At 33.1% G+C, this 24,466-nt stretch overlaps 3 protein-coding genes and 1 long non-coding RNA gene across 5 annotated transcripts; 1 reads left to right on the forward strand and 3 right to left on the reverse strand.

The window, feature by feature from the left end:
• Positions 1-2,267: 2,267 nt before the first annotated feature.
• Positions 2,268-7,271, reverse strand: LOC101220667 (myosin-binding protein 1). 2 transcript variants are annotated; one of them, XM_011650437.2, is made up of 4 exons: positions 7,137-7,271; positions 4,712-6,072; positions 2,855-4,359; positions 2,268-2,742 (listed from the first exon to the last, which is right to left on the reverse strand). In XM_011650437.2, the coding sequence occupies exons 2-3, from the start codon at positions 5,961-5,963 to the stop codon at positions 2,897-2,899; spliced, it is 2,715 nt and encodes a 904-aa protein (XP_011648739.1). In that variant the 5' UTR covers positions 5,964-6,072; positions 7,137-7,271; the 3' UTR covers positions 2,268-2,742; positions 2,855-2,896. The 2 variants fall into 2 exon arrangements, with proteins under 2 accessions (XP_011648739.1, XP_004139387.1); XM_004139339.3 differs by lacking the exon at positions 7,137-7,271 and adding an exon at positions 6,723-7,105.
• A 2,830-nt stretch (positions 7,272-10,101) lies between these two features.
• LOC101220431 (protein ACCELERATED CELL DEATH 6) lies at positions 10,102-14,014 on the reverse strand. The gene is made up of 3 exons (XM_011650438.2): positions 13,295-14,014; positions 11,899-12,416; positions 10,102-10,843 (listed from the first exon to the last, which is right to left on the reverse strand). The coding sequence occupies exons 1-3, from the start codon at positions 13,845-13,847 to the stop codon at positions 10,154-10,156; spliced, it is 1,761 nt and encodes a 586-aa protein (XP_011648740.1). The 5' UTR covers positions 13,848-14,014; the 3' UTR covers positions 10,102-10,153.
• Positions 14,015-14,184: 170 nt separating this feature from the next.
• LOC116402257 lies at positions 14,185-15,568 on the forward strand. Its single transcript, XR_004214765.1, has 2 exons — positions 14,185-14,623; positions 15,100-15,568. It is a non-coding gene; the product is annotated as an uncharacterized LOC116402257 (long non-coding RNA).
• Positions 15,569-18,706: 3,138 nt separating this feature from the next.
• LOC101220192 (protein ACCELERATED CELL DEATH 6) lies at positions 18,707-22,471 on the reverse strand. Its single transcript, XM_004139337.3, has 4 exons — positions 21,791-22,471; positions 21,447-21,590; positions 20,386-20,915; positions 18,707-19,547 (listed from the first exon to the last, which is right to left on the reverse strand). Exons 1-4 carry the CDS (start codon positions 22,434-22,436, stop codon positions 18,918-18,920), a joined length of 1,950 nt encoding a protein of 649 aa, XP_004139385.1. The 5' UTR covers positions 22,437-22,471; the 3' UTR covers positions 18,707-18,917.
• Positions 22,472-24,466: the final 1,995 nt, after the last annotated feature.

A 24,466-nucleotide genomic window follows, 5' to 3' on the forward strand; every position in this document is an offset into this window, starting at 1 on the left:
ACCCTCGTCCACCTCGCTCAACGTACACCGGCCTCGACTAAACCCCGGAATAAAGGAACACGGGTTCCTGCTTGAACTAGGCACGGGACCTCGTAGCATCGCGAAGGGAACCATTGACCCTGGAAGCCACCGCTCTCCATTCAAGACCCTTGCGGCCGACATGTCGACAATAGAAAGAAAAATGAAAAGAAAAGCAACCGTTTTCATAAGAGAGAAAGCCATTTGTGAGAGAGAAAAAACTATTGGTTTTGTTATTGAAAGGGGAAATTTTGAAGTGTTTGTATATATAGAGGAAAAAGGGTGTGAAGGGTTTTGAGTAGAAAAGTGATTTTTGGAGTTGACTGAGACAAGCCGCGGGGGAGAGTAAAATAATGAGTTTGAATGTTTGAATAATAATAAAAAGAATCAAGAAATATTCAACGCCCAAACTTAGTCATACATGATCATATATATGTGTGTGTATATAATATAATGCCTTTTTGGATTTGGATTTTGCATTTACACACAAACACACAAATGACATATACACATTGGACTGAAATTCGGGATTATTTGGGGAGTAGTGTTTTGCTTTCTTACTTCGATTTCTAGGGGTGTGTTGGGAAAACTTTAGCCACCTCTAGACCTATATATTAAATTCAAATATGTTATGAAAGCTACAGTGAAAAGTAGAAAAACGTGTAAACAGTAGGAAAATCAACATAGAAAAATTTATTAATATATGAATGTAACACTTTAATAGTACGAATCGTATCAATTGGTCGTATAATATGTAAGTGTAAATACGATAATGATAAAAGGTTGAATATATAATAAAAAAAAAAGAAACAAAAAGGGGTACTGAGATCAAAGTTTGAACGTAAATATAGAGATACAAAAGGGGAATGAAAAAGGATATGTAGCAGCAGAGTCATTGTTGGCGTTTGGTTAACAACTTTTTGTTGTTTCTTTTTGAACCGTCCATGGTTTTTTCTTTGTCTAAATTTTGGAACCCTACAAAGAGGCAATGGAAAACCTTACCTACTTGGGTTAAGAATAATTTCAAAAAAAAAAAAAAAGTCAATGCCCCAATGTCTTTTACGGATGAGGATCGGTATGTCGAAATCTGTTTTCCAACTAAACCGCCACCAAACTGACTATGGTTGGTTTAGTAAATGTTTAATACATGAAGGAATACAAATCGATTGTTGGTCAGTCAACCGCCGTTGGACATCGTAAACCCCGTTTTTCTTCAAATACTTAATTTTTCGATCTATCATACTCACCCCCTAATGTTTCTAACTTAGAATATGGACAAAATTCATTATACAACAGATAACTGTAGCCACACATGATAGTAACTTTTCGTCTTTGTCGTGTTTGATTCACTTTGCTAATAAATAATCAATCAATAATGTTTAAGTTTTTATGCGATGGAAATTTCAAGGTCTTGAAGTCGGAAATGTCGATGAAAATATGGATAAAATGAGAGATATTAATAGAGATTTGAATTTGATAAATAAATATTTTAGGCTTTGAAAACAAATTTTAATTTGGTGTAGTATATTGACTTGGATTGCTGAGGAGTTTGGTCAAACATGAAATAAGAAATTCTCTATCACAATTTATAATTCAATCAATATTTAGTGTATAGCGATGGATACCTCAATACAAATATTCAACCTTAAAATCAGCATTGTTGGTTGACATAACTCATACATATTCATAAACTCATTCAACTCTTTCTGTTATTATTTGAAAATAAACAATCCACCAACTTGTTATACCATGATCTACTCTCTTCTATAGTTTTATTTTCTCTTCTCTTAATTATTCAGCTGCATAGTCTTATTAAAAAATAAATTATTTTAGGTGAAACCACCTTAACGTGACTAGAAGTTAAAAAACACAAACCTCAAAGGGTTAATTACTAGGGGACATGCAAATTTTTATGAGAGAATTAACCACATGCATGTGCTTGACTTGTTGAATAATGAGTTGATAGCATGAGGCTGACTTTAGTTTTGCGCTTTCACAATGTAAATAAACTTTCTAATGACTTTCTTAATTCTATGTTTTGATTAGGTTCTTACATGTCCAAAATATACCTAATAAGTTGAATCTAATTGGTCTTAATAATCTGTTTGATATATATAATTTTTAATCATATGTGATTGTCTGAATTAGTTTACAAGCATCTCGATTAATCTCACTGTTTTAGATGGACGGTCACCATGAATTGAAGATAAATCGCTGCACAGCCAAAATCAACCAGGGAGAGAGAGACAGATCAGAAAGTGAAAAAAGGCTTTTCATTTATCATAGGGATCACCAACCTGATCAAAATAAACTGTTACAATATTCACACATGACAACTCACTCAATCCACTCCAAAAATGAAAACCCAAAAAAAAAAAAAGAAGAAAAAAATGCAAAAGAGAAGACATAAGAAGAACAAATGAAAGCAAGGACTCATCCCAACTGAAGGAATGAACTTTCCTATCTTGCCTTCTTCACTTTGTATCAGTACTCTCAATTTATCACAATATATCAAAATTATTGGTAGTGAGTAAGAATTAAAATCCTAAAAGTGGCAATTGCTACACCAAAAGAATTAAATAAGTCACACTGTTTTACTTTGAAATCCTTTGTATTCTTCAAATCTTTGGAGAAAACAAGCTAGTGGAACTGTACAGTTGTCTGAAATAATCTTGCTCAGTATATGTTGTTGTCGTCGTCATCCTCCTTCTCTCCTGGATGTAACTGATAGAAAATCATAAAACATAACTTTTTTGTGAATATAAAAGCGATACGGTACAAAGAACAAGCATGTATTGATTAATAAAGCGGATCAATTTCAGTTTGAAAAACTCACTTCTGAATATAGTTTCTTTGGAGCATATCACCAGGCTGTCCTTCAACTTCTAGTCTCTATTTTTCGTAGTTCTCGCAAATGGGAAGCGATTTCTTGAACAAACTGAAGCCCTTCCTCTCCTTTTCTGAGTGAATTGATTGTGTGCTCGAGGAAATTCTTGTCAGCTTCGAGTGCTTCCATCCTTTTGTTAAGATTGGACACCTCTTTTCTTAGAAAGGAGAAATCCGCCGTTTCAGTAGCCAACAGGGAATTCCTATCACTACAATCAAGTTCATTACTTTCTTTATCAAATGAAGGATTTGTGAGCGAGGGAAGATGATCATCCTCGATATGAGCATCTTCCCCTGGTAAACAGGCATGATGTTCCCGATCTTCAAGTTTTCTGTCATCCAAATCAAGATCATTTGTCCCACTTGAAAAACTTCGTTCGTTTCCAATATATTCACCATTGCTGAGATCCATCTTGATCCCATCGTTCGAAAACAAATGAAGCATATTCTCGAGCTTCTTAAGGCGTTGCATGATGTTTAACTTCTCATCCTCAAACTCTAACAATAAATTGTTATATGTACTACCTTCACTTCCAACTTTCTCGTGGAGATCAGGTTTACCTGCAATCAGATTTCCGTTACCGATTGTTCCGAACTGATTAGACTCTAAATGAACAACCCCGATATCTCTTTCCTTCACTGAAGTCTCCACTAGATTATCTATTGTATATGCATTAGGAAAGTTAATCCGATAAAATTCGAGTTCTGCTTCGAGATCTTGTATCTCTTTGTCCTTCTCTGTAATGAGATCATTCGCCTTCTGCAGGGCATCATCATCATACTCACTTTGCTCTTCCATCATCCTTAGACACTGCAACGCCTCCATGTGAAGATTGGCCTTCTCCTCTTGCAGCCTTGTAATCATGGCCATTGCCTGATTTGTAGCAATTGCAGATGCATTTCTTTCTTCCTCCAATTCCTTGTATAAAGAACTCATAACCTTCTTATCATACTCGACCTGTCGTTTCAACCTATCAGCCACGTTTTCCCCATCGATTTCACTGATTATACTTCCATCCAAAGATTCTAAACCGGACTCATTTCTTTCAAGCGAAATCCTTCTTTGTAGCATTTGCATCCCAACAGCGCTCGAGTAATCAAAGTTCCTCACCTCGTCTCCATTTACGGACAGCCTTGGACTCATGTCCCGTGATTGGTCATTCATCCGATTAAATGAGAGTTGTGACAAGAGAAGCTTCAGATCTTCACTAACTTTTGAAGATTCCTTCCCGATCCATTGTTCCAAAAGCTTGCCAGACAATTGTCTTCCTCCTCTAGCACCTACAGCTAGCTTATAAGCATCACCAAGCTCCAACATAATGGGTGCCATCTGAGCAGAATCACTTGAAACAGGTTGGACTTCAGAACCTGCTTCAGATGTTGCTTTTGTCGGCAAGATTTCAGCCTTCTCGGTTCCCCTGCTTTCCTTTTCATATTCTTCACTTCTAGTAACACCTACAACAATTTATAAAAAAACAATTCCATTAGTGATAATCGCTAAGAATTTCATCTGAACGCCCTGGCTGAAACTATAACCAAAGTTTGACAAAACTATTGGATGCAGCCTATGCTCTTTGTCCATCCTAATCTTTGCAATATAAGTTACTTAGCAATAAATATTGTACATTTTGGATCAGTGTTATTGCCTAGTTACCTTGAAGAGGCAGGCGAGACAATGAAACTATAACACAGATTGATTTTTATTCTTATCATTTTGTGTTGTGTCCTACAGCTCAAAGCAAGTAAAAAGTGAAAATACAATGAAATAAAAAACTAAACCTAGAACTGAGTGGAGAAAAAAACTCACAGCTTTCTTCTACAGCTTCAACAGGGGTTTCTATTGTGTTTGAAGAAGAAACCACATTGTCGATGAGAAGGAGATCAGTTGGTGAAGAGAAGACCCCATTAACTTCCACATGCTTTGGAGTAACTTCATCCAGACCGTGCCCAATCAAGACGCCACATTCTACAGGAGGCAGCGTATCGTCTAGAAAGACCAGTGGCTCTAAGACCAATGGTTCAGGAGCCAAAGCTGGCTCTACTAGTTTGGCCGAGGTTAAATTACTGTCCAGAGCAATGATATTGGGCTCTGTAGTGACACCTTGAACGGTGAGATCATCCTTAAAATTGGTCGTCTCAACCCTCAAAGAGCTTCCATTTCCATCAGATTCTGTGTCGGGATTAATCTTCAGCTCTCTGTTTTGAACATAAGGTGTTAATAGTGGCTCTAAGACAAATGGTTCAGGTGCCAAGGCTGGCTCCATTAGTTTCGTCGAGGTCAAATTACTGGCCAGCGAAATGAAGTTAGGCTCCATATTAACATCTTGAATGGTGAGATCATCCTTCAACGAATTGGCTGCTTCAACACCCAAAATGCTTCCATTTCCCTCAGATTCTGTGTCTGAGGTAATCTTCAGCTCTCTGTATTGAACATGAGGTAGAGGATTGCTTGAAGAATCTTGGAAATCTTCCTCACAATGGACAGCAGAACTCGACAAGGGAACATCAAGATCCTCCGCCTCCAATCCACTTGAACGCGTCTGGATTAAGCTCTGAGCAAACCCTCTTGGAACATACAACTCCTTACAACATGAACAACATTTTTGGCTCGAAGTATCATACTTTTGATCCGCAAGCAAAGGGTCTCTATCAATTCCAGGATAAGGATCCTCCCCCAATTTACCAACCAATAATCTGTATGTCTCAGAGTTCGACTTTTTGAATGTTGCAAATGAAAAGAGGCAGTTTTCACACATTTCATGAACATTCACAAGTTTGTTATGAGCATGACAAAGTACCAAGGATGAAAGCTCCACCTTATGTTTGCTACAAATTAAATTCCAAACATACCCCCTTTTCTCAGAGCCAAAAATGTGATCAAGTCTTGAACATAGCAGGCACGGGGTGTGTAATTTCCAGAAATGAGCACATTTTGTGATGAAGAATGAGAATATAGAGTCCACAAACAGCATACATATCAGCAACCATTCAGAAACAGCAGACAACAAAGAAGTAAAAAGACTTCTTTCGGAACGCGCTTCAACAGATGAAGTTCCCATTATAGTCAATGTCCCAAAGAAACCAAGTTAATAGGATAAATTAACCGTCTGGAGTGTGTAAATTTCAATCCTCAAAAGCAGTCCAAAAGGAAACTCAATCAAGCATCAACTGCAGGGTCAAAGAAGTTACAACACTGATTAATAAAAAGTGCAAAAAAACAACATAATTATGAAGAAAACAACACTTCTCCACTCCTCTTCGGACCCGTCCAAGAACAACCAAGTAGAGGAAGACAAAAAGATCCAAATATAGACAGTTTGACTTTGATAGAACATAATTCCAAAAACCATGAGGTTGGTGGGGGGGAACAAATTGAATTAGAAGCAAATTGTGAAAGTGAACTAAAGAACGCCCAGAACAAAAGATTTAGGAAAAGAAGAATCATAACCAAATAGAAAAACAAAATTAAAATCTAAGGAAAAGGCAAAGAGTTATTAAATGCAGAAGGAGATTAATCAATGGAGTCAACCCAAATTAATAACCAAAAACGTAGACAAAAAAGGAATCATAACACTATAACAGCATAAAATCAATTGTTGAATATCAATCAACAAGACAATAACCATATAACAGATAAAATCCAATTTTCATAACAGATCATACCCCATCAAGAAGCAGAGCATAAAACAAATTATGAAACAAAAATCGAACAGATCAAGTCATGGAAAAGGATATAAAGACAGAAGACAAAAAACTCAAGGATCATCAGAATCCATCAACAGGTAGCAGAAGGATCAGATTCACAGAACGAAAATTACCCATAAAAAATTCAAAACCCAGCAAATGGTGTCTTGAGAGAGAGAACCCACAAATCAAAAAAACAAAAAGAAATCAGAGGAAAATCGCGATCCCAATATAGAGAAGAAAGTAAAGAACAAAACCCAGAAGCAGTTTTCTTTAATCTTTTTAATTTGTATAAAGATTAAACCCAAAGGCCCACCAAAAAGGTTGAACAATCCAACCAATTGGGGACGCAATAATTTACATTTTATTTATGGGATTAAAGAAAATGGAAGAGAGGGAAAGGAAAGAAGTTGGAAATGGACATGCACGCCGACCAAAGCCAAAAAGTCGGCTGCAGATCAAAAAGGAAAACGACGACGTTGATGAATAAGACTGAAAGTATAATCTCTGTAAAATGGGAATGAAAAAGAAGGAAAAAAGGTTAATACTTTTGATTCAATCTGCATGAAGAACAGCAGAGAGATTTTGGGAAATTTTAGCGGTAATTATTCTACGGTTTTCTTTTTCTTTCTTTCTTTGTTCTTACATCTTCCCTCTCTCTCTCCTCTCCATTACTTTTTTTCCTTTTTTTCTTTTCTTCTAATTTTTTCAATTTCTTTTTTTTCTTTAAAATAAATATATTATATATTTCATGTTTGTTTAATCAAATCTCAAATTATTACATTCTCTTTTTATCATAATAACACAACAAATTTAAACCACAAACATCTCTTTTAATTGATAATAAATATTATATTTATAGTTAGTTAAGTTATGCTCGTTTGAAATTCATTGTACCTCCAATTTCTAATTTTTGTAACCATCCAATAACCACTTTAGTGATATGTTTTGACAGGTAATAATTAATTATCTCTTATGACCACCTTCAACGTCCAACTCTACATGACTACCACCTCTGGCCATCAACTTCAAAAGATCATCGCTCCCTGTTGAAAAACTCAAACCATCAACTCCAACACAACCGATCCATCATATACTGAAAAAAAAATAGTTGGTGAAAAGTATTTGCAAGTACAAAATTGAAATTACTAAGTTTATGATGTTTAATAGTTGTCATCTTATATAGTAGTTTTATATCATCATGATTGTACTTTTGATTTCATCTCAAATACCTCATGCATATTGTGATAGTTGTTATCTCCTTATATATTCCTAATCATCATTTTACGTAGATATAAGGTATTGATCATATTCTCAACACCAACATCCAAGCATATAATAAATCCCAACTTACAATTTAACATAAGATGCCATAGAAAGCTCTAAACCTCTTGACGACCTTTTTTTTTTCTTGTTTGCATACGCATATACATCCCACTAATGTGAAACGATATTATAATTATTTTTACATTTTGTCTACCTCAAGTACAATGGTTACCTAGAACAAAAATTGCAAAAATATATAATATAATTAAAGAGTTATATGTACCCTTCTCAAATTGTACAAAGAGTTATACAAAAATAGCCACAAGATCACAGTAAAATTTTTAGAAGCATTGGTTTATTTATTTTGAGAAAGATATAAAAAAGAAGAAAAAAAAGAAGAAGTATAATAAGGTTATTTAGAAAAGAGTAAAATAGGGATACAAATAATAGGTGAGGTTGAGATCACCGTCCAATGAGCGGTAAAGTCTAGAGAGAAATAGAAAATTGAGGGAATGAGAAGGTGGGTGGAAATTAGTAAAGTGAAAAGCGGGTAAGTTTAAGAATTTGGAATTCAGACGTGGGAAGTGGTGGCCGCCCAGTCCCCCCCGGCTGCCATTATCATTTATGAGTTGACCCTTCAAAACCACTTTTTTTATTAACTAATCCTCAATAATTAATCTCTTTTATATACTTTTCTGTTTTTAATTTTTACTATTTTAGTTTTTATTTAATATAAAAAAATTTACTAAAATATTTATCTAATATAATATTATTTATAATTTATTAATAATAAATACTAATTCACATTTTTTTTATTAGTGTCTATCAATATAGACATTAAATAACTCAGGGTATTTATTATTAATAGATTCTAAAATTTTACTATTTTTTAATACTTTTATCTTTTATAATAATATTTTTTTTCTTATTCACTTTTTAAAAACTAGTCGTTAAAAATAAATATAATATCAAACTAAATCAAATCTAAAGATAACGTAGATAATAAAATAAAATTTAAAATATTCTTAAAAGATAGTATTAAAAATATTTTATCAGTTCATGTGTTCAACGATTCTAAAACATGGGAAACAAATCAAATATATATATATATATATATATTATTTATGAGTTCATGATTAAGTTAAGGTAGAATTGATGCATTACAAATTCACAATGGTATTATCACTTGTATGATTGTCCTTTTGTTATGAGTAAAGCTTGCATGTGGCGAAGTTACTTTATGCTACTGCTTTTCTAATAATCATAAAGTGATACTAGAGAGAGGATTTAAGTTTTTCCCAAACTTAACTCATCTTTTTTTCTATGCCTTGCCTATTAAGCTATATATGTTTAGATTTGGAACACTTTCAAGGAATTAATATGGAATAATAACTATTAAATGATAATAAATGAAATTGAAAAAATGATAGAAACCTTATATTAATAATTATATCTTTAGCTAGGGTCACACGAAGCTTACCTCAACTAGCATTCGAGTGTACTAAACCCACGAGATATGTGGTTCATATACCCCTACTCCAATTATTGTTCTAAATAATTATAATGATAATCTTTACCAAATTGCTAATCATTTACTTTGCCACAAAGTTGTTAAAAAGAGAAAAAAAAATTAAGTTTAAATCAACGGTAATTAACTTTCCTTCTAGAAGTTAGAGATTCAAATTTCCTAACTTTGAGTGTAAATGGTTGTTATTTGTGATTCCAATAGCGAGGTAGGTCTTGGTTTGGTGTAGCTGATTGAAGGTTTGATTTTTATGAGGCCACTTGGGATGCATTCAAATGTAGATATGATTTGTCATTTATGCAACCAAATTAAGACAGTGGGTTCATAATTACACTATTATTTGGCATATTAATAGGATCCTTTTCCTATAAAGCTTAATATCAAGGCATAGGGGCCCATAACTACACTATTATTTGGCATATAATAGGACCTTTTTTCCTATTATCTTAAATATATCCATCAACTTCAAAATAGTTAGGTAATAGTGACACATCTTAATTCCTTCATCATTAAGGTGAGATGTGAAACCTATTTATATATAGAAAGATAATTTTCTTAACCAAGTAAAATATGAAGATATATAAATCTTGTATTAGTTTAACTAATTTACAATTACATCAACCTCAACATTGATGATCTTAGTTTGAAACCAAGAATTAACACATTGATGTTAATTTATTATATATTTATATAAAATTTATTTCAATTTACATACTACAAAATTAACGACTAATCATATGCATATCACTTTTATTTCATTGCAAACAACAATAATCATTCCTCATATCTTACATGTTGAACAATCTTCCTTCTTATGAATCTTTGTGGTATATGAAGGAATGAATATCCCTCAACGCCAGGATCACAAAAAGGAATAGCCAAGTAAAGAAAAGTAAATCCCCCAAAAATCAGAAAAGGAGTTAAGGAAAATGCTTTTGCATTTGCCATCACAACATAAGTACCCGAAGCAAATGCTATAACCATAGCAACGATAGCAATACTAGTGAACGTTACAGCAATTCCCATATACCTTACTCTCTGATAATGGTCAGTAATTGAAGTGTGGAAATGAAGAAGCACTGCAAAAACTGAGCAACAAAAGGCTATTGTGTTGAATATTACAAACACTTTAAAACCTCCTTTGTTGCTAAGAATTGATAGTCCAATGTTTTCATAGTATCCACCAGGCATTGAGAATCCAGCTGCAAATGTAACTGTGGCTACTAAAGTTGCTACTAATAGGTTCACTTCTAATGCTTTTTGTTTTTCTGTATTGTATGAACTCTCTTTCTGCTTTATGCTATTTATTCCATTTGTATCATCATCATCATCATCATCATCTAATTCTTCTATTTTAATTTCTTGGTTCATCTTTTTTATTGCTTGTGTAGCTAAGTGTTGCATTGTCATTGATCCGGTCGAACCAATGAGAATGTTTCGGATTACTGCTGCCCTTAGTCCTTCCTGAAAATAAGGTTATAAGTTTAGTCTATAAAATTTTAAAAGCATTCTAATAGAGTTAAATTATTAACAAGTGTTCTTTTGAACAATCCACGGCCGAGAAATTAGTGAATATGTATTGAAATATCTCAATTAGGTTGATACATATCATTATTTCATGCATAATTAAGGTTCAAATTAGGCGTGAGAACAGATCAAACACAAAAGAGAAAGCAAAAGTGAAGGAAACGCCATCCAGTTAAGGGCAATAAAAGATACATTACTACAAAAAAAATGCATTACTTGATGCTTGCGACTTTTAATTACTTATCAATAATAGTGAAAAAAAAGGGAGTTTCACGAAATTTTCTGGTATTTTCAGGCTAGCCAAAACTTGACATTCTTATAGTTTTAATCAAAGTATTTTGTTCCCCATCTTGTTTTTATATCCCTCCCTCCTTGATTAATAAAAAGTCAAAAACATAAAATTCAAACCACTAAATTTCTTTGTGAAAAAAACCCTCTTTCTTCTCTAGTTCTCTTACACACATCTCTCTCGCGCCACTCTCATAACTATCATTATTCCCCATCTCTGTTCAGCACACAAGTCCAGCAGCTTCGCTCCGATCCATTCAAGCACCGTCCATTGACCACTGTTTGAGCTTTTTGTTGCAGGTTTGTTCAACTTTCCTTCCAGCATTGTTCGAGCTCCATTCAAGCATCCTTTGAGGTTTGTTCTATGCCGTTTGAGCTGTGTTCGAACTGTTTAATTTTTTCTATTATTTTTATATACATGTATTTTTGCAAAATACAAAATCGATCGCTGACCGCTCCTCGCACTCAAGGTGCAGCCAACGGACATCAGTTTCCATCGATTTCTGTCATTTGGTTTGGTTTTCCAAATCCCTTCGCTCACCCGTGATTTAAAATAGTTTTATACATTCAGTTACCAAAACACAAACATAAAACGTGTACTCTCAATCAATCAAAAGATAAGTGATTCAAAACCATCCAACCCATATTTTAACTTCTAAAAAAGAAAAAAGAAAAAAAGAAACTTAAAAGAAAGAGAGACGTACCAGGTCATGTTTATTGAAGATATCAAGTGCTGTCAAGGACGTTTTATTCTTGACATTCTTATCCACATTTTCACTAGTCGCAAGTATTTCAATAATATCGTAAAACTTGTGAAATGCTGCATGATGCAAAGCCATATTTCCATCACAATCAGCTTTATTCATTACTCTTCCTTGCTTTGCCCTTCCTAATATCAATTTCACAACTTTTCTTTGATCTCCTAAAACTGCAGCATGAAGAGGCGTTCTACCTTTGTTATCGACAAGATAGCAAGAATCTTGACAACAATTTAAAATCGCTTCCACTGCATCCTTATGGCCTTTAAAAGCAGCAATGTGTAGAGCTGATTCTCCATTGTTGTCTACAATGTAAATGGAAGAACTCTCGTTTTGAAGAAATAGATTTATTGCTTCTGTTCTTCCATAGAGTGAAGCATAATGGAGAGGTGTCAGTCCCAAGTCATCTTGTTCTTTTATCATTTCTTTCCTCCATTCCACGAATAATTTGATTATTTCAAAGTCTGAAACATTAAAAAAAAAAAAAAAAAAAAGAATTAATTTAGAAAATGGGCAGTGAGTTGTTGAATATTTATTTAGAGATAAGCCGATTGAAAGGCCTCCAATCTCAAAAGATCAAGGATGTGCAAACCAATTACCACTAAATTAACTTCACTAGTGGAGCATAATTCTTTCTACAGTAATTTGCATTTATACCTCTTATTAGAAAACTAGAAATAATGAAATAGACAATTCCTTGAATTGCAACAAAATTGATGTAGTTCAAGTGAACATCCAAGTTTAAACTTTATTAAAAGAAACACAATGTTAAATTAATAAACTCAAGTTTTTCTCTAACAAATTAATTTATCTTAAATCAAATGAAATTGTGGAAATTTTGGAGATATAAATTAATATTTTTATAGAAATTTTTAAAATTTGAGATTTAAGATTTTTTTAAAAAAAACACACAAATCCTAAAGTTTGCCAACTAAATTTATAATTTAAATCCTAATTAGTAAAGTAGAAAAAAAAAAAAAGGACAGTTAAAAACAAGTCAACAAAAGAAAGGAAAAAAGTTTATTAATTTGATTTATTTTGATAGTTCAACCCTAGCTATACACAACCACAAATTCTTTATCTTCAAATTTAAAAAAGAAAAAATATATGTCTTATTTCATAAAGAAAGACTCCATAACATTATTATCCTAGTCAACAAAATACTTAAATAAAAACCTCTCTTTTGAAAAACCTTGATATTACTATACTTTATCTTTCTTTAAAAGAAAATTAAAACCATTATGGTATTAATTCTTTGTACTACTTTCCTTCCTTCCATACTTCCATACTTGCTATAAATTTTGTAAGAAAACATTGAAAAGGGTAATTCATGAGATGTTACCATAATTGGGATAGAAAAGAGTTGGATGCAATGCAGTTAAGCCCTTAGCTCCTGTATATGAAGCCAACAAGTTCGCCTTACGAATAATGGACTGAGGAACTTCCCAAAATCCGGCAGCCACCGCTAAGTATAGCGGCGATTCCCCGCTATTATTTACGACTCTGCAAAGCTCCGGGTCCGCTTCCACAATCTTCTCCACACATATCAAACTCCCAATTCTCGCAGCACAATGCAAAGCAGTATCGCCATTGTGATTCACCATTCGAAGGAGCCCCCGGAATTGGATGAAAAATTCCACAAATTCTGAGAGAGCTTCCCTGGCAGCGATGTGCAGCGCGGTATCACCGGCGCCATTCTGCAGCCGTAGAAGGGCTTCACAGTCTCTCACGATGGCTTCCGCAAACCCGAGTTGGCGGAATTCGGTGGCGACGTGGAGTGGAGTGTTTTGATTTGGGGAGAGTTGAGAGGGGAGGAGTAATTTTGTAAGTGGTGTTAGAGTTCGGAGATGACCCAAGTCGCCATTGGTGGCGGCAATGAAGAGCTGTGGATCCATGGAGTGGAGGAATTAGCGGTAAACGTTGTCGTTTTAATGGAGGAAACCGGTTTCTTTTTCTTTCTCAATCAATTAGTAAACGATCAAGTCATTGTCTCTTTCTCTCTCCGTTTACTTCACTCAAGTCTTGTTGGTTACTATATACAAGACGTGTCAATATCAGTGGAATATATATTGTTTTAAGGTATTCTAAGGCGGCCTCAAATATTATAATCCATCAATGATAGATTGAGATAACTATTATCTATCATAATATATAGTAGTATATCTTGATCTATTGTCATCCATTGTGAATAGACTTTGATATATATTTTATAAATATTTTGGTTCATTTTGCTATATTTGAAAATAATAATATTATTAACTAAGTAAATCTTAATTTACGAGTCATTGTTTTAAGGAAAATTAAAGTGGGTGACTCACTTTTTCCATTTTACATGTAATATGAAACTTTTTGGTGTATGAAGTGTGTATCGGGTGTATAAAAGGTATCAAGTGTATATTAACAGTATATTGAGTGTCATCGTGTGTATCCAAATGTATTCGTACTTTTTTTGACATTTTATGGTCGAACTAGCTAGTGTTTTATCATTTTTGCAAAAGTAATAAGTCTAGGCCATGCAATTCTGGTTTTAAATAATAAAATTGTTGGAAATCATATATAGCAAGATTTTGATGTCTATCGTTGTCTATATTTATAATATTTTAGTTGTTTCGACAGGAGTTGTGAATCCGGCTGCGAATGTCATCGTTGCCACCAACACTGCCACGACTAGGTTCACTTCTACTTCAATTTTCATTTCACATTTCTTTAATTTGTTTTGGTTACTGTTGTTTGTTATGGTCATGATCTCCATTATCTTGTCATTTGTTGCGACTTCTTTCCTCATTTTTTTTAGTATTGTGTAGGCACGTTCATATGGGTACCATTACACTCTTTTCTTTTTTTAACCAAGTATGAACTTAAATAAAGTTCTTCAATGGATTCCTACAATAATGTAAAGAAAATATATTTTTACCACAAAATTTAAGTTAATTATTTACAGGGATATTTTCAAATATAGCAATAATAAAGTTGCTTTGAATTTAACTTGCAAATGATGAACTTTTTATTGGATGGGGCCGTGTCCTTCTTCCAATTCACCATTCTAGTTAAATCCTTACACTTTCCAGTTTCGATGTCGGAACTTTTTATATAGTCAATAGAAACCTGAACCAATTTTTTGTTACCTTCTCCCGCTGCAATGTGCAGAGCCGTGTTGCCTGTGGAGTTTGCTAGCAAGAGCAGCGGGTACACCTGCAAGATCCTTATTGCAAAATGCGTTTGATGGAATTCTGTGGCCACGTGAAGTGCAGTATCCTTGTATGGTGTTAGCTCTTTCTCAAAAACTGAACTATTTCCAAGTTGTCAAAGTATCTCAAGTCTCCATAAGCAGCAGCCCAGTACAGATTTGGATCCATGGAGATTTAGGAGCTTCGTTTCAAGAGACTATAAGAATAATGATAATATTGGAATAATAGCAACACATACAAATGATTTGAGAATTCACTAAGTTGTTAGGCACTTAAATAGGAGAAAATTACATAGGGGGACTATATTTTTCTATGTATATATTTCCTAGACGTCTCTTTAGATACCTAATAACGTGTTTGGCTTATAGTATACTGATCTTTTGTAAAAAAAAATTAGAAAAATAAATAACACTAAACTTTTTTCAAAATTGAAATGTTCATTTACATCCTTATACATCCAATTTTGTTTCATTTTAGTCATCATACTCGTAATCATTTCAGTATCTTTATTTTAATAATTTCTATTTCATTTTTTAGTGATAAAAAAAGATCACTTTCTTATAGTTCAATAGTCAAAATAAACCAAAATTAAAAATACAATGATAAAATTGACATTTTATAAATAAAAATGACCCAAGGTTGAAGTATACAAAATCAAAATAAACGTTTAGAAAGTACAAGGACGATGTCCAAAATAGTATTTGAATAACATGATTAGATATCGATAAACATAACCATTCAAAACCGATACTAAAGTGATGAAAACATAATAAACAAATTTTTCTTTATTTCTCTATTTTTCTTTTTCCTCATTAATGATGACGATGGATGAACATAAATATGTACTATTAAGTTTTATATCTCGACCATAAAAAAATAAAGTTCAAATCAAAGATATGTTGAATAACTATCTTCTTATGATTAATGCTTTTGTAATTACACATTTAGAAAAGTTTGTGATATTTAATATATTCTTTTTGCTGTTCTTTACTTGTCCAATGTATTGCACTTTAGACACACCTGCATAAAGGGTGAAAGTGACCAAAGATTTATCCGATATGTTCATAGAGAAAATAATGAAAATCTATAAGCTATTTAAAGGCAAAAATATGGTATATGAACAAGGCAAGAATATGTTCTCAAATGAAAACAAAATAATGGGTGTGTTGTTCGATATGTTTTCTCGTGTTTAATTTAAAATTTAAGTCACTCCAAAGTTGTATTTGAAACAATTTTTATGAGTTAAAATGAGTTATTTGAAAAACATTCCCGTATTATCTTTCTTAACCAATACCATTTTATATGTATCTCTTTGCTTTAGCTACCATTTGTTTCAATGTTTATGTGTTATGTATGTCATCAAACGATTACATATTGAGATTTAAATTAAGTTTAAGGATTTATTGTCGAGCTATTTTTTTTTTATCGATATATCACATTGTTATAAAGTCATTATAATTTAGTTACGATTATTTAGATATCGGTAGCCATTTTGTTTTTTACTTTTTTTTTAATATTAAACCTCTGGACACTATTTTTTTCTTTGTTATCTACGGTATATCAATCATTTAAACAATCACACCAGAATTTGGAAACTAAAAAATAACTTTAAAAAATGTGTTTGGCTAAAAATTCAACTATTATCATTAAAAAAACAAATTATTCTAAGACACATAGTGAAAATTAAATAGACTTTAACATTTTAAAAACAAAAACAAAAAAATGAAATTGTTACCAAACACAAAGTTTCAAATTTTATGTAGCATTCAGATTGTCTTGGTTGAAAATACTTGAATATAGATACTTACTCGACTTTTTGGCTCATTCATTATCTATTATTTCTCACCAATTGAAGTTTCGCCAAAGCCTATTAGAGTTGTGATTTTCCCCCAGCCACACTGTCCTCCAACATACGTACGTGTTTCATACACCATCATGCTGAACATTCCCACAGCTGTGTTTCTTGATCGTTAAAATGAAGCAAAGATGATGAAGTGGGATGTTATGGAGTGTCCAGTTAATGAAGATTTACTCCGAGTGCACTTACTCACCCAACTTATCCTTTCAAAAAAAAATGTTATTGCTTTAACTTTGTGTTTTATCATCTAATGTCATTATGTAACAAGCTGTGTTAGTCTGTTAGATATCCATTATTTTGATTATGATAGTCAAAGTCACGTTTTAGATATATAAGAAAGAAATCTATCAGCTGTGAGAAAGTGAATATTAGCTTTAATTTTCTTTTTTGGGTGTGTTGATATATTCCAATTTTATGTGGCTCTTATGTGTTAACTTTCGAAAAAGAAAAAGATTACATCAAAATAGTTTACGTATATTATTGAGTAATCAATAAAAAATGTTCGAGAAATCAAAATTCGGTTAATAGAATGAGAAAAGGATAAACAACAAGAAAAAGATTTTGAATGAACTTTAAACAACAAGGAAAATGGATAAAAGAGAGACTGTATGCCAGTTGTGATTAAAGCCTGTAGATGATAATTACTCATCACTAATAAACTTGGGATGTTACTGAAAGTTTGTCTTGTGATTCCCATGCCATGATCAATTAACAAACCATCGTTTTAAAAATGTATTAATACTAATTAGAAATCTATCTCCACCGATAAAACTTCAATAATACAATGATATATCTCTTGTATGAGTCTTATGACTAACTTAAACTAACTCGATTGTTCCAAGTTAAAAACAAGACACACACATTTAGCTTTATTCCTTAGAAAAGCAATGTGAAGTTTTATTTGAAATATATCCTTAATCTATGTACAGGTGATGGAGCAACTCTAAATCCCAATATCAATTGTGACCAACATAGTTAATGATAATGACTACACTTTACGTTAATTCTTAGAGAAAGAAACAAACAAAGAAGCAATGTTAATTCTTGGGAAGATATTTGCAACTTGATTGGCTTGTGGACTAGCTAGTAGGCACAAATTGTTCAAAGACTAAGACCTGAGCACAATTTCACTAATCTTTAGAGAGTTTTGTTAGAATAATGGCTATGTACTTTGGGCTTTGCTTTCTAGTCCATTTGGATATTTTTGCCATGTATCATTGCTTTTTGTTGAATATACTATTGAGAGTTTGATAGTGCTAAAGGATTATCGCACACTCGTTTCCTTTTTTAAAAAAAGAAAATTGGAGGTAATACATTTACGTTATAACACATCAATAACAGTATGCTTTTGTTTTCAAGGATTTCATTTATAACTTGATCAGCTCCAATTAGAATGATTCTCCCAATCATATGTATATTTCACATTGGGCTTAGCTAGCAATAATAATCAATATCAAGGGCCAAACTAGAAGAAGTAGCAATAGATCATAAAAAGATTGTGACTTCCACCCATAACAAATAGTAAGCTGAGGCCCCCTTTCCACAATTTCAAATTACTCCAAGAAAAATCATGATGTTACTGATCAATGATATTGATATCAATCCATCTCTGTCTTAAGTTCCAGTTGCTGTCTAATCATGATAATCAATAGGATATATTTAATAGAATGATATAGAATTTTGGCCAAATATTGAAAGTTTGCTCACATCCAAAAAAACTCAAGCGAATGGGCTTCATTTTAAACAACCAAATGTCTTTTCTTTTATAGATGACTCGCACAAATGTATATAGCAGAAATTTTACTGCATAAAACCTAAGTATTGCATTGACAGGGTATCATCAAGATGTACCCAACATTCTTATTTTTGACCCCATAATCTTTTTATTACACAAAAAATTACAATATTATTAATGTGGGTCAAGGAAAATAAGTAAACCAATTAACAGCCACAGCCCCTAAGAAAACCACTGGCCAAATAAAAGAAAAACAAGCCACAGAACGAGCCAACCCAGCAAACCCTGAATGTTCTGCCATCACTGCACTTGTCCCCAACATGAATGCAAACACCATAAACCAAACAGAAGTACCTGTCAAGAATGTAACCCATCTTCTAGGGTAACTGAACCCGGAATTCGCCCCGAACAATCCCGTAAAAAATGTGACGAACATCGACGCCGCCGCAAACCCGAAAGACAAAGCATCAGATAGCAAATACAATCTAAAATATTTTTCCTTCCGTAGTACCGCCATCCCATCACTTTGGTATCCACCGGGAACTTGGAAGGCAGCGCTGAAGGTAACTGTTGCAATAATAGTTGCTACAACAAGATTTGCATCCGATAGTTCGCTCCATATTTGCGATTTCTGAAGTTGATTACTGCCTTTATTATTGTTAAGAACAATGGCTCTATTGATTTCTTGTTCTGTGACATTTGGTTTTGGTTCCTCTTTTTCAAGCAATGGATTATAGCTTTTTGATTTTCTAGCTAGCACTTGCTCCATTCCTCGTAAAGCTCCATTAAATTCCAAACGTGCTATGCTGAAAGACTGCATATTTTACCAAGTGAAATAAATATCAAAAATTTGTAAAACCTTGCGTCTTTTTATTTTTTATTGTATAATCTCCCTCCACTATTTTTTTCATCTTTTCACAAATATATATATCTTAGAATGTCTTCGCATGTGTTGTTGAACTAAAAAGATTAACATTTTCGAACTATTTCATCAGTGTCAATAAAATATCCATTTTTTTAAGCTAACTACTTTAATTTTTCCATGAAATTGTCCAACACATGGATAATAATAACATAGGTTTTAATAGGAAAAAAAATTTAAATGGGTTGCAATTTAGTTTCTCATATCTTTTAATATATATAGCCTACAAGATTATATGATATTTTAGATATAACATTTTATTAAGATAAAAAATCACACTACCAATTTGATGTGATAAAAGTAATATTTAGGTGGAGAAGTCCATAATAGTCTCCATTTTTCTACAAATACCAAAAATATCATTTAAAAATTTTTAAAATAAAAAATAAATTGACACGTCGCAGTGTAGCACCTCTTCATGTTGCACCAAAAGTTTTTTCCTTATTTGATTAACCCTTTTGAGTTTTGTCTGTATATAACTAATGTGCCATTCTGATATTGCAAATAGAACATTTTCTAATGTATATTATCAATGTAGCCATCTATTAGTGATAGTATGTACGTTTATAGATGTTTATGAGTATTACGTCATTTTCATTTTCATTAGCAACAGTGCATTGATAGACATTTGTACCGATAAACATTTTTTTCCAATGATTTTCCAGAAAAGATTAAAAGATATATATATATATATAATACTTGCATTCATAACGATGAGGAGGAAACATACCTTTTCATACCAACTAAACTTGGGATTCAATCGAATGATATCATTTGTAGTAAAGCCAGCGTTGTTCATAATCTTCTTGTCTACTCTCCCATGTGAAGCCAACAACATGATCGTAACATAGTCCCCAACAATGGCAGCAACGTGCAAAGGAGTGTTCCCATCAATGTCCTTTTGGTTCACCAAGTTTCTAAAGCTTCTCAACCCCGAGATCCTTCGGACAGTGTAGGCCTGCCGGTTAGCGACCGCAACATGGAGGACTGTTTGGTCCTTTGAGTCCAATAGCTCGCAGCTGTCGGGACAGAGCCTTGCAAAGGTTTTGAGGACGGCGGAACGGCCTTCTTTCGCGGCTAAGTGCAAGGCCGAGTCGCCATTTTTGTCTTTCTCATAAGCAGTGGATGGTTTATGGTTTAGTATTAGTTCGACGAGTTCCTTGGAGCCGAGGTAGGCAGCGTAATGAAGGGGAAGCCATCCGTAAATGTCGGGTTCTATAAGAATGTTTGGGAACTTGTCCAACACCTTCTGAATAATATCTGTAAAGTTTGATTAAAGGGCTCCTTGAATCAGATAAAAGCTATATTTGACTTGTTTTTCAAAAGGAAAAATTAATGATAGTGCAAGAGATACTTTTGCATTGGAGAAAAAAAGAACACAGAGTCTTTTGTGATGATTTTGGAAAGGGTAAAAAGTGGTTTTTTTCCATTTAGAAAAAACAGTATTTTTCAAGTAATTTGTTAATTTTGACAAATATTTCTTTAGATTGATGGATATTTAACATTGAGTATCCAAAATTGATAGGAAGTGATTTTTGTAAACAAAGAATAAAGTTTTAAAATATATATTTTTTTAATTTAACCTAAAATAATTATTATAATTAACCATTGCTAGCCTTTGGTCCTTCCAATCAAAACTTTCACTCTAATTATTCTTTTCCATGCAATTCTACATGATATCAACTTTTAAAATACCTAAACTGATTATAAAAAGAAAAAGAAAGCAGAAACATTTAGAAATTTAAAAGATCAACAATAAGTGCAGAAAGGAATAATAGAGTTATTTTGTACCTTTTTGAGAGGGCCTAAGTTTACAAGTGATTTTCCTTTCCCAATAAGGCAAACCCAGCACTTGTGGAAGGAAATGGTTGACATATAACACTGGAAGAGCCAGATACACTCTAAGTGGAGTCTCAATCAGATTCTGTGTATACCCTATCAACAATAATCCAAAACGGGTAAAAAATAATTATGTGAACTCAGAACAATCAAGTATTGTAGAGGAGTCTCGCTAGAAGAGCCTAATTTGTATCCGTATTCGAATTTATGTTACTTATGATGGACTTAGATAACATGCTAATACTAATATATATATATATATATATATATATATATGATTGTATCAAGAAACTTACGTTTGAGGGTTCGAATGATAATGGCATGAAGAACATTGGCGCCATCTCTTCCTCCGTACAAGCAATTCAAATCCACTTTCAGAATCTCTTGTGCAATCTCCAAATAATCCTCCTCCACCGCCACAAACAGCGGAGATTCTCTGACTCCGTTCGCGTACATCACCAGCTCCGGACGTTCCTTCACTAAAAGCTTCGCAATCTCACCATAGCCGTTCCTCACAGCATCATGAAGCGCAGTGTCCTTCTCCAAATTCACCATCCTCAACAACTCCTTATCTCGATAATCATCGGCCTCCAAATCATCACCAAAACGACACTTCTCAGCACATTCAATAAGATGCTCCGCAACTTGGAAGCTCCCTAGCCTCGCAGCCAGATGCAGCGCAGTGTCCTTTTTTGAGTTCATCGCGTAGAGAATCGGAGGGTGACGGTGGATGATCTCCTCGGCAATGCTTTTCTGATTGAAGGCAGCGGCCACATGGAGAAGGGTGTTGCTCTGGATGGTGGTTTGGAGGAGAAGAGAAGGGTTGGAGTTGATTAGAGAAATGAATTTGTTGTAGTCCCCTGAGCTTACACATTGGTATAACTCAGAATTCATGGATTCAGAATGAGGAATTTGAAGAGTTGCAGAATTTTTGGATTCCATGTCCAACGTCAATCAACAACAAAATATAGGAAGCAAGTAAATATATATATATAGCCAAGGGAGTAATAAAATTATATTTAAATAGAATTGTATATTAGATATAAATATTTTAAAAGAGGTAGTTGCCTTGGATTGAACTCATAACTCATAATTCATCCTTTCATATTTTTATGTTCTCTTTATACCTATAATCCATAATGGTTTGCATTATCTCGGTTTTTACATCCAATCATTATCAAGGGCTACATTATGGTGGTCTTATTGTGTCAAATTAGTTAACATGCATTCAATATGCTATAGTGTTACTTAGCTTATTTTACTATAAACATTACATATAGAATCACAAACTGAAAATTTTAAAAGAATCTAATAATTGGCACATATTATTCAAAGTGGTTTTAGAAACATAAAATTTCAATATTCTCCATACATTATTATACAATTTTCTTATATTTGAAAGTAATTTGAAACTTAAGGGTGTATATATATATATATATTGGTTTAAATATCACATCAGAATTGTACAATTACAGTACATGGTTTTATTGGTAAAAGCCAAATCTTTTTTAAATTTCTGTGCCACTAACAGCCATTAATTGTTTATTTAATTATATTTTTGCATACATTTGCTATTCTTTACTTGTCCTCTGTATACTCTAGACACATCTTCTTTTAGCATAAAGTGAAAGGTGATGACAACAAGATTTATTCAATCATAGAGATCAAAGAAAAGAATGGATAATATCAAGTATTGAAAAAGGCAAAAAGGAGGGCCCTTCCCATTTCATTTTTCTATGCTATATGGAATGAACAAGACAAGAATATGCCCCCTAAAGAAATTAAATATATTTTATTGGCTTAACAAAGCTGCCTCCCATGCACCAATGGAATATCTATCTTTACGTTACGTTGTTAATTAGCAATATATATATATCCACTTTTTTTTCTTGATCAATTTATATGTTACCATGTCCTATAATATATATATGAGCTAATATCATTACTACATTTTTCTTTCTTTTTTTTCTATTTATAACTTGCATTATTATATGCTAAATAAGAAATATTATGTCTTTCCTAGCTAATGCAACTATATAACCGTTGAGATCCAAATTACATATGTGATTTAGTTCTTTTTATTCCACATGTATTGTGTCTAAATAAATAGTCTCAATTACACCATTGTCTAAACTTTCTAATTAATTGGTATATGAATACAAGTCTTGTGACCTTTCATACATAAATAGTTATATTGATCAAATCAATTGAGCTTACTAATTAATTTAGTTTGGTTTTTTCTTAGAAGATATTATGGGAGAAAATAATTGTAACGCGCACATTTGTTACACCCTTATCATATATATCATATATCCCAAATCCATTAACAATACATTTATTCAAAAGAGATCAAGTAAAACCCCTAATCTTGATCTCTCACACATCATCAAGTAAAATAAGTAAACCAATTGACAGCCAAAACTCCTAATAAAAACTCAGGTGAAATAAAGGAAATACAAGGCACATAACGAGCCACCCATCCACGCTTTGAGTGTTCATCCACAGCTAAACTCGTCCCCATCATGAATGCAAACACCATAAACCAAACAGACAACCCTGTTAAGAATGTCATCCATCTTCTCGAGTACGAACCAACCCCGAACAACCCCGTAAAAAACGTGATGAACATCTATGCAGCCGCAAACCCAAAAGATAAAGCATCATACAACATGTATAATCTAAATTGTTTTGCCCTTCGTAGTACTGCTATACCATAGTTGTTGTATCCGCCGGGAACTTGAAAGGCAGCGCTGAAGGTTACCGTTGCAATAATCGTCGCCACGACTAGATTGGAATCAGACACTTGGCTCCATATTTGAGATTTCTTTAGTTGTCTATTGGCTGCTTTGTTGGTATTAATGGCTTCATTGGTTTCTTGTTGTGTGACATTTGGTTTTGGTTCGTCTTCTTCAAGCAAATGTATTGAATTCCATTGAATTCCAAACATGCTACGCTGTAAGACTGCATGTTTT

This window comes from Cucumis sativus, chromosome 2 (assembly GCF_000004075.3).
Source record: "Cucumis sativus cultivar 9930 chromosome 2, Cucumber_9930_V3, whole genome shotgun sequence".
NCBI classification, from domain to species: Eukaryota; Viridiplantae; Streptophyta; class Magnoliopsida; order Cucurbitales; family Cucurbitaceae; genus Cucumis; species Cucumis sativus.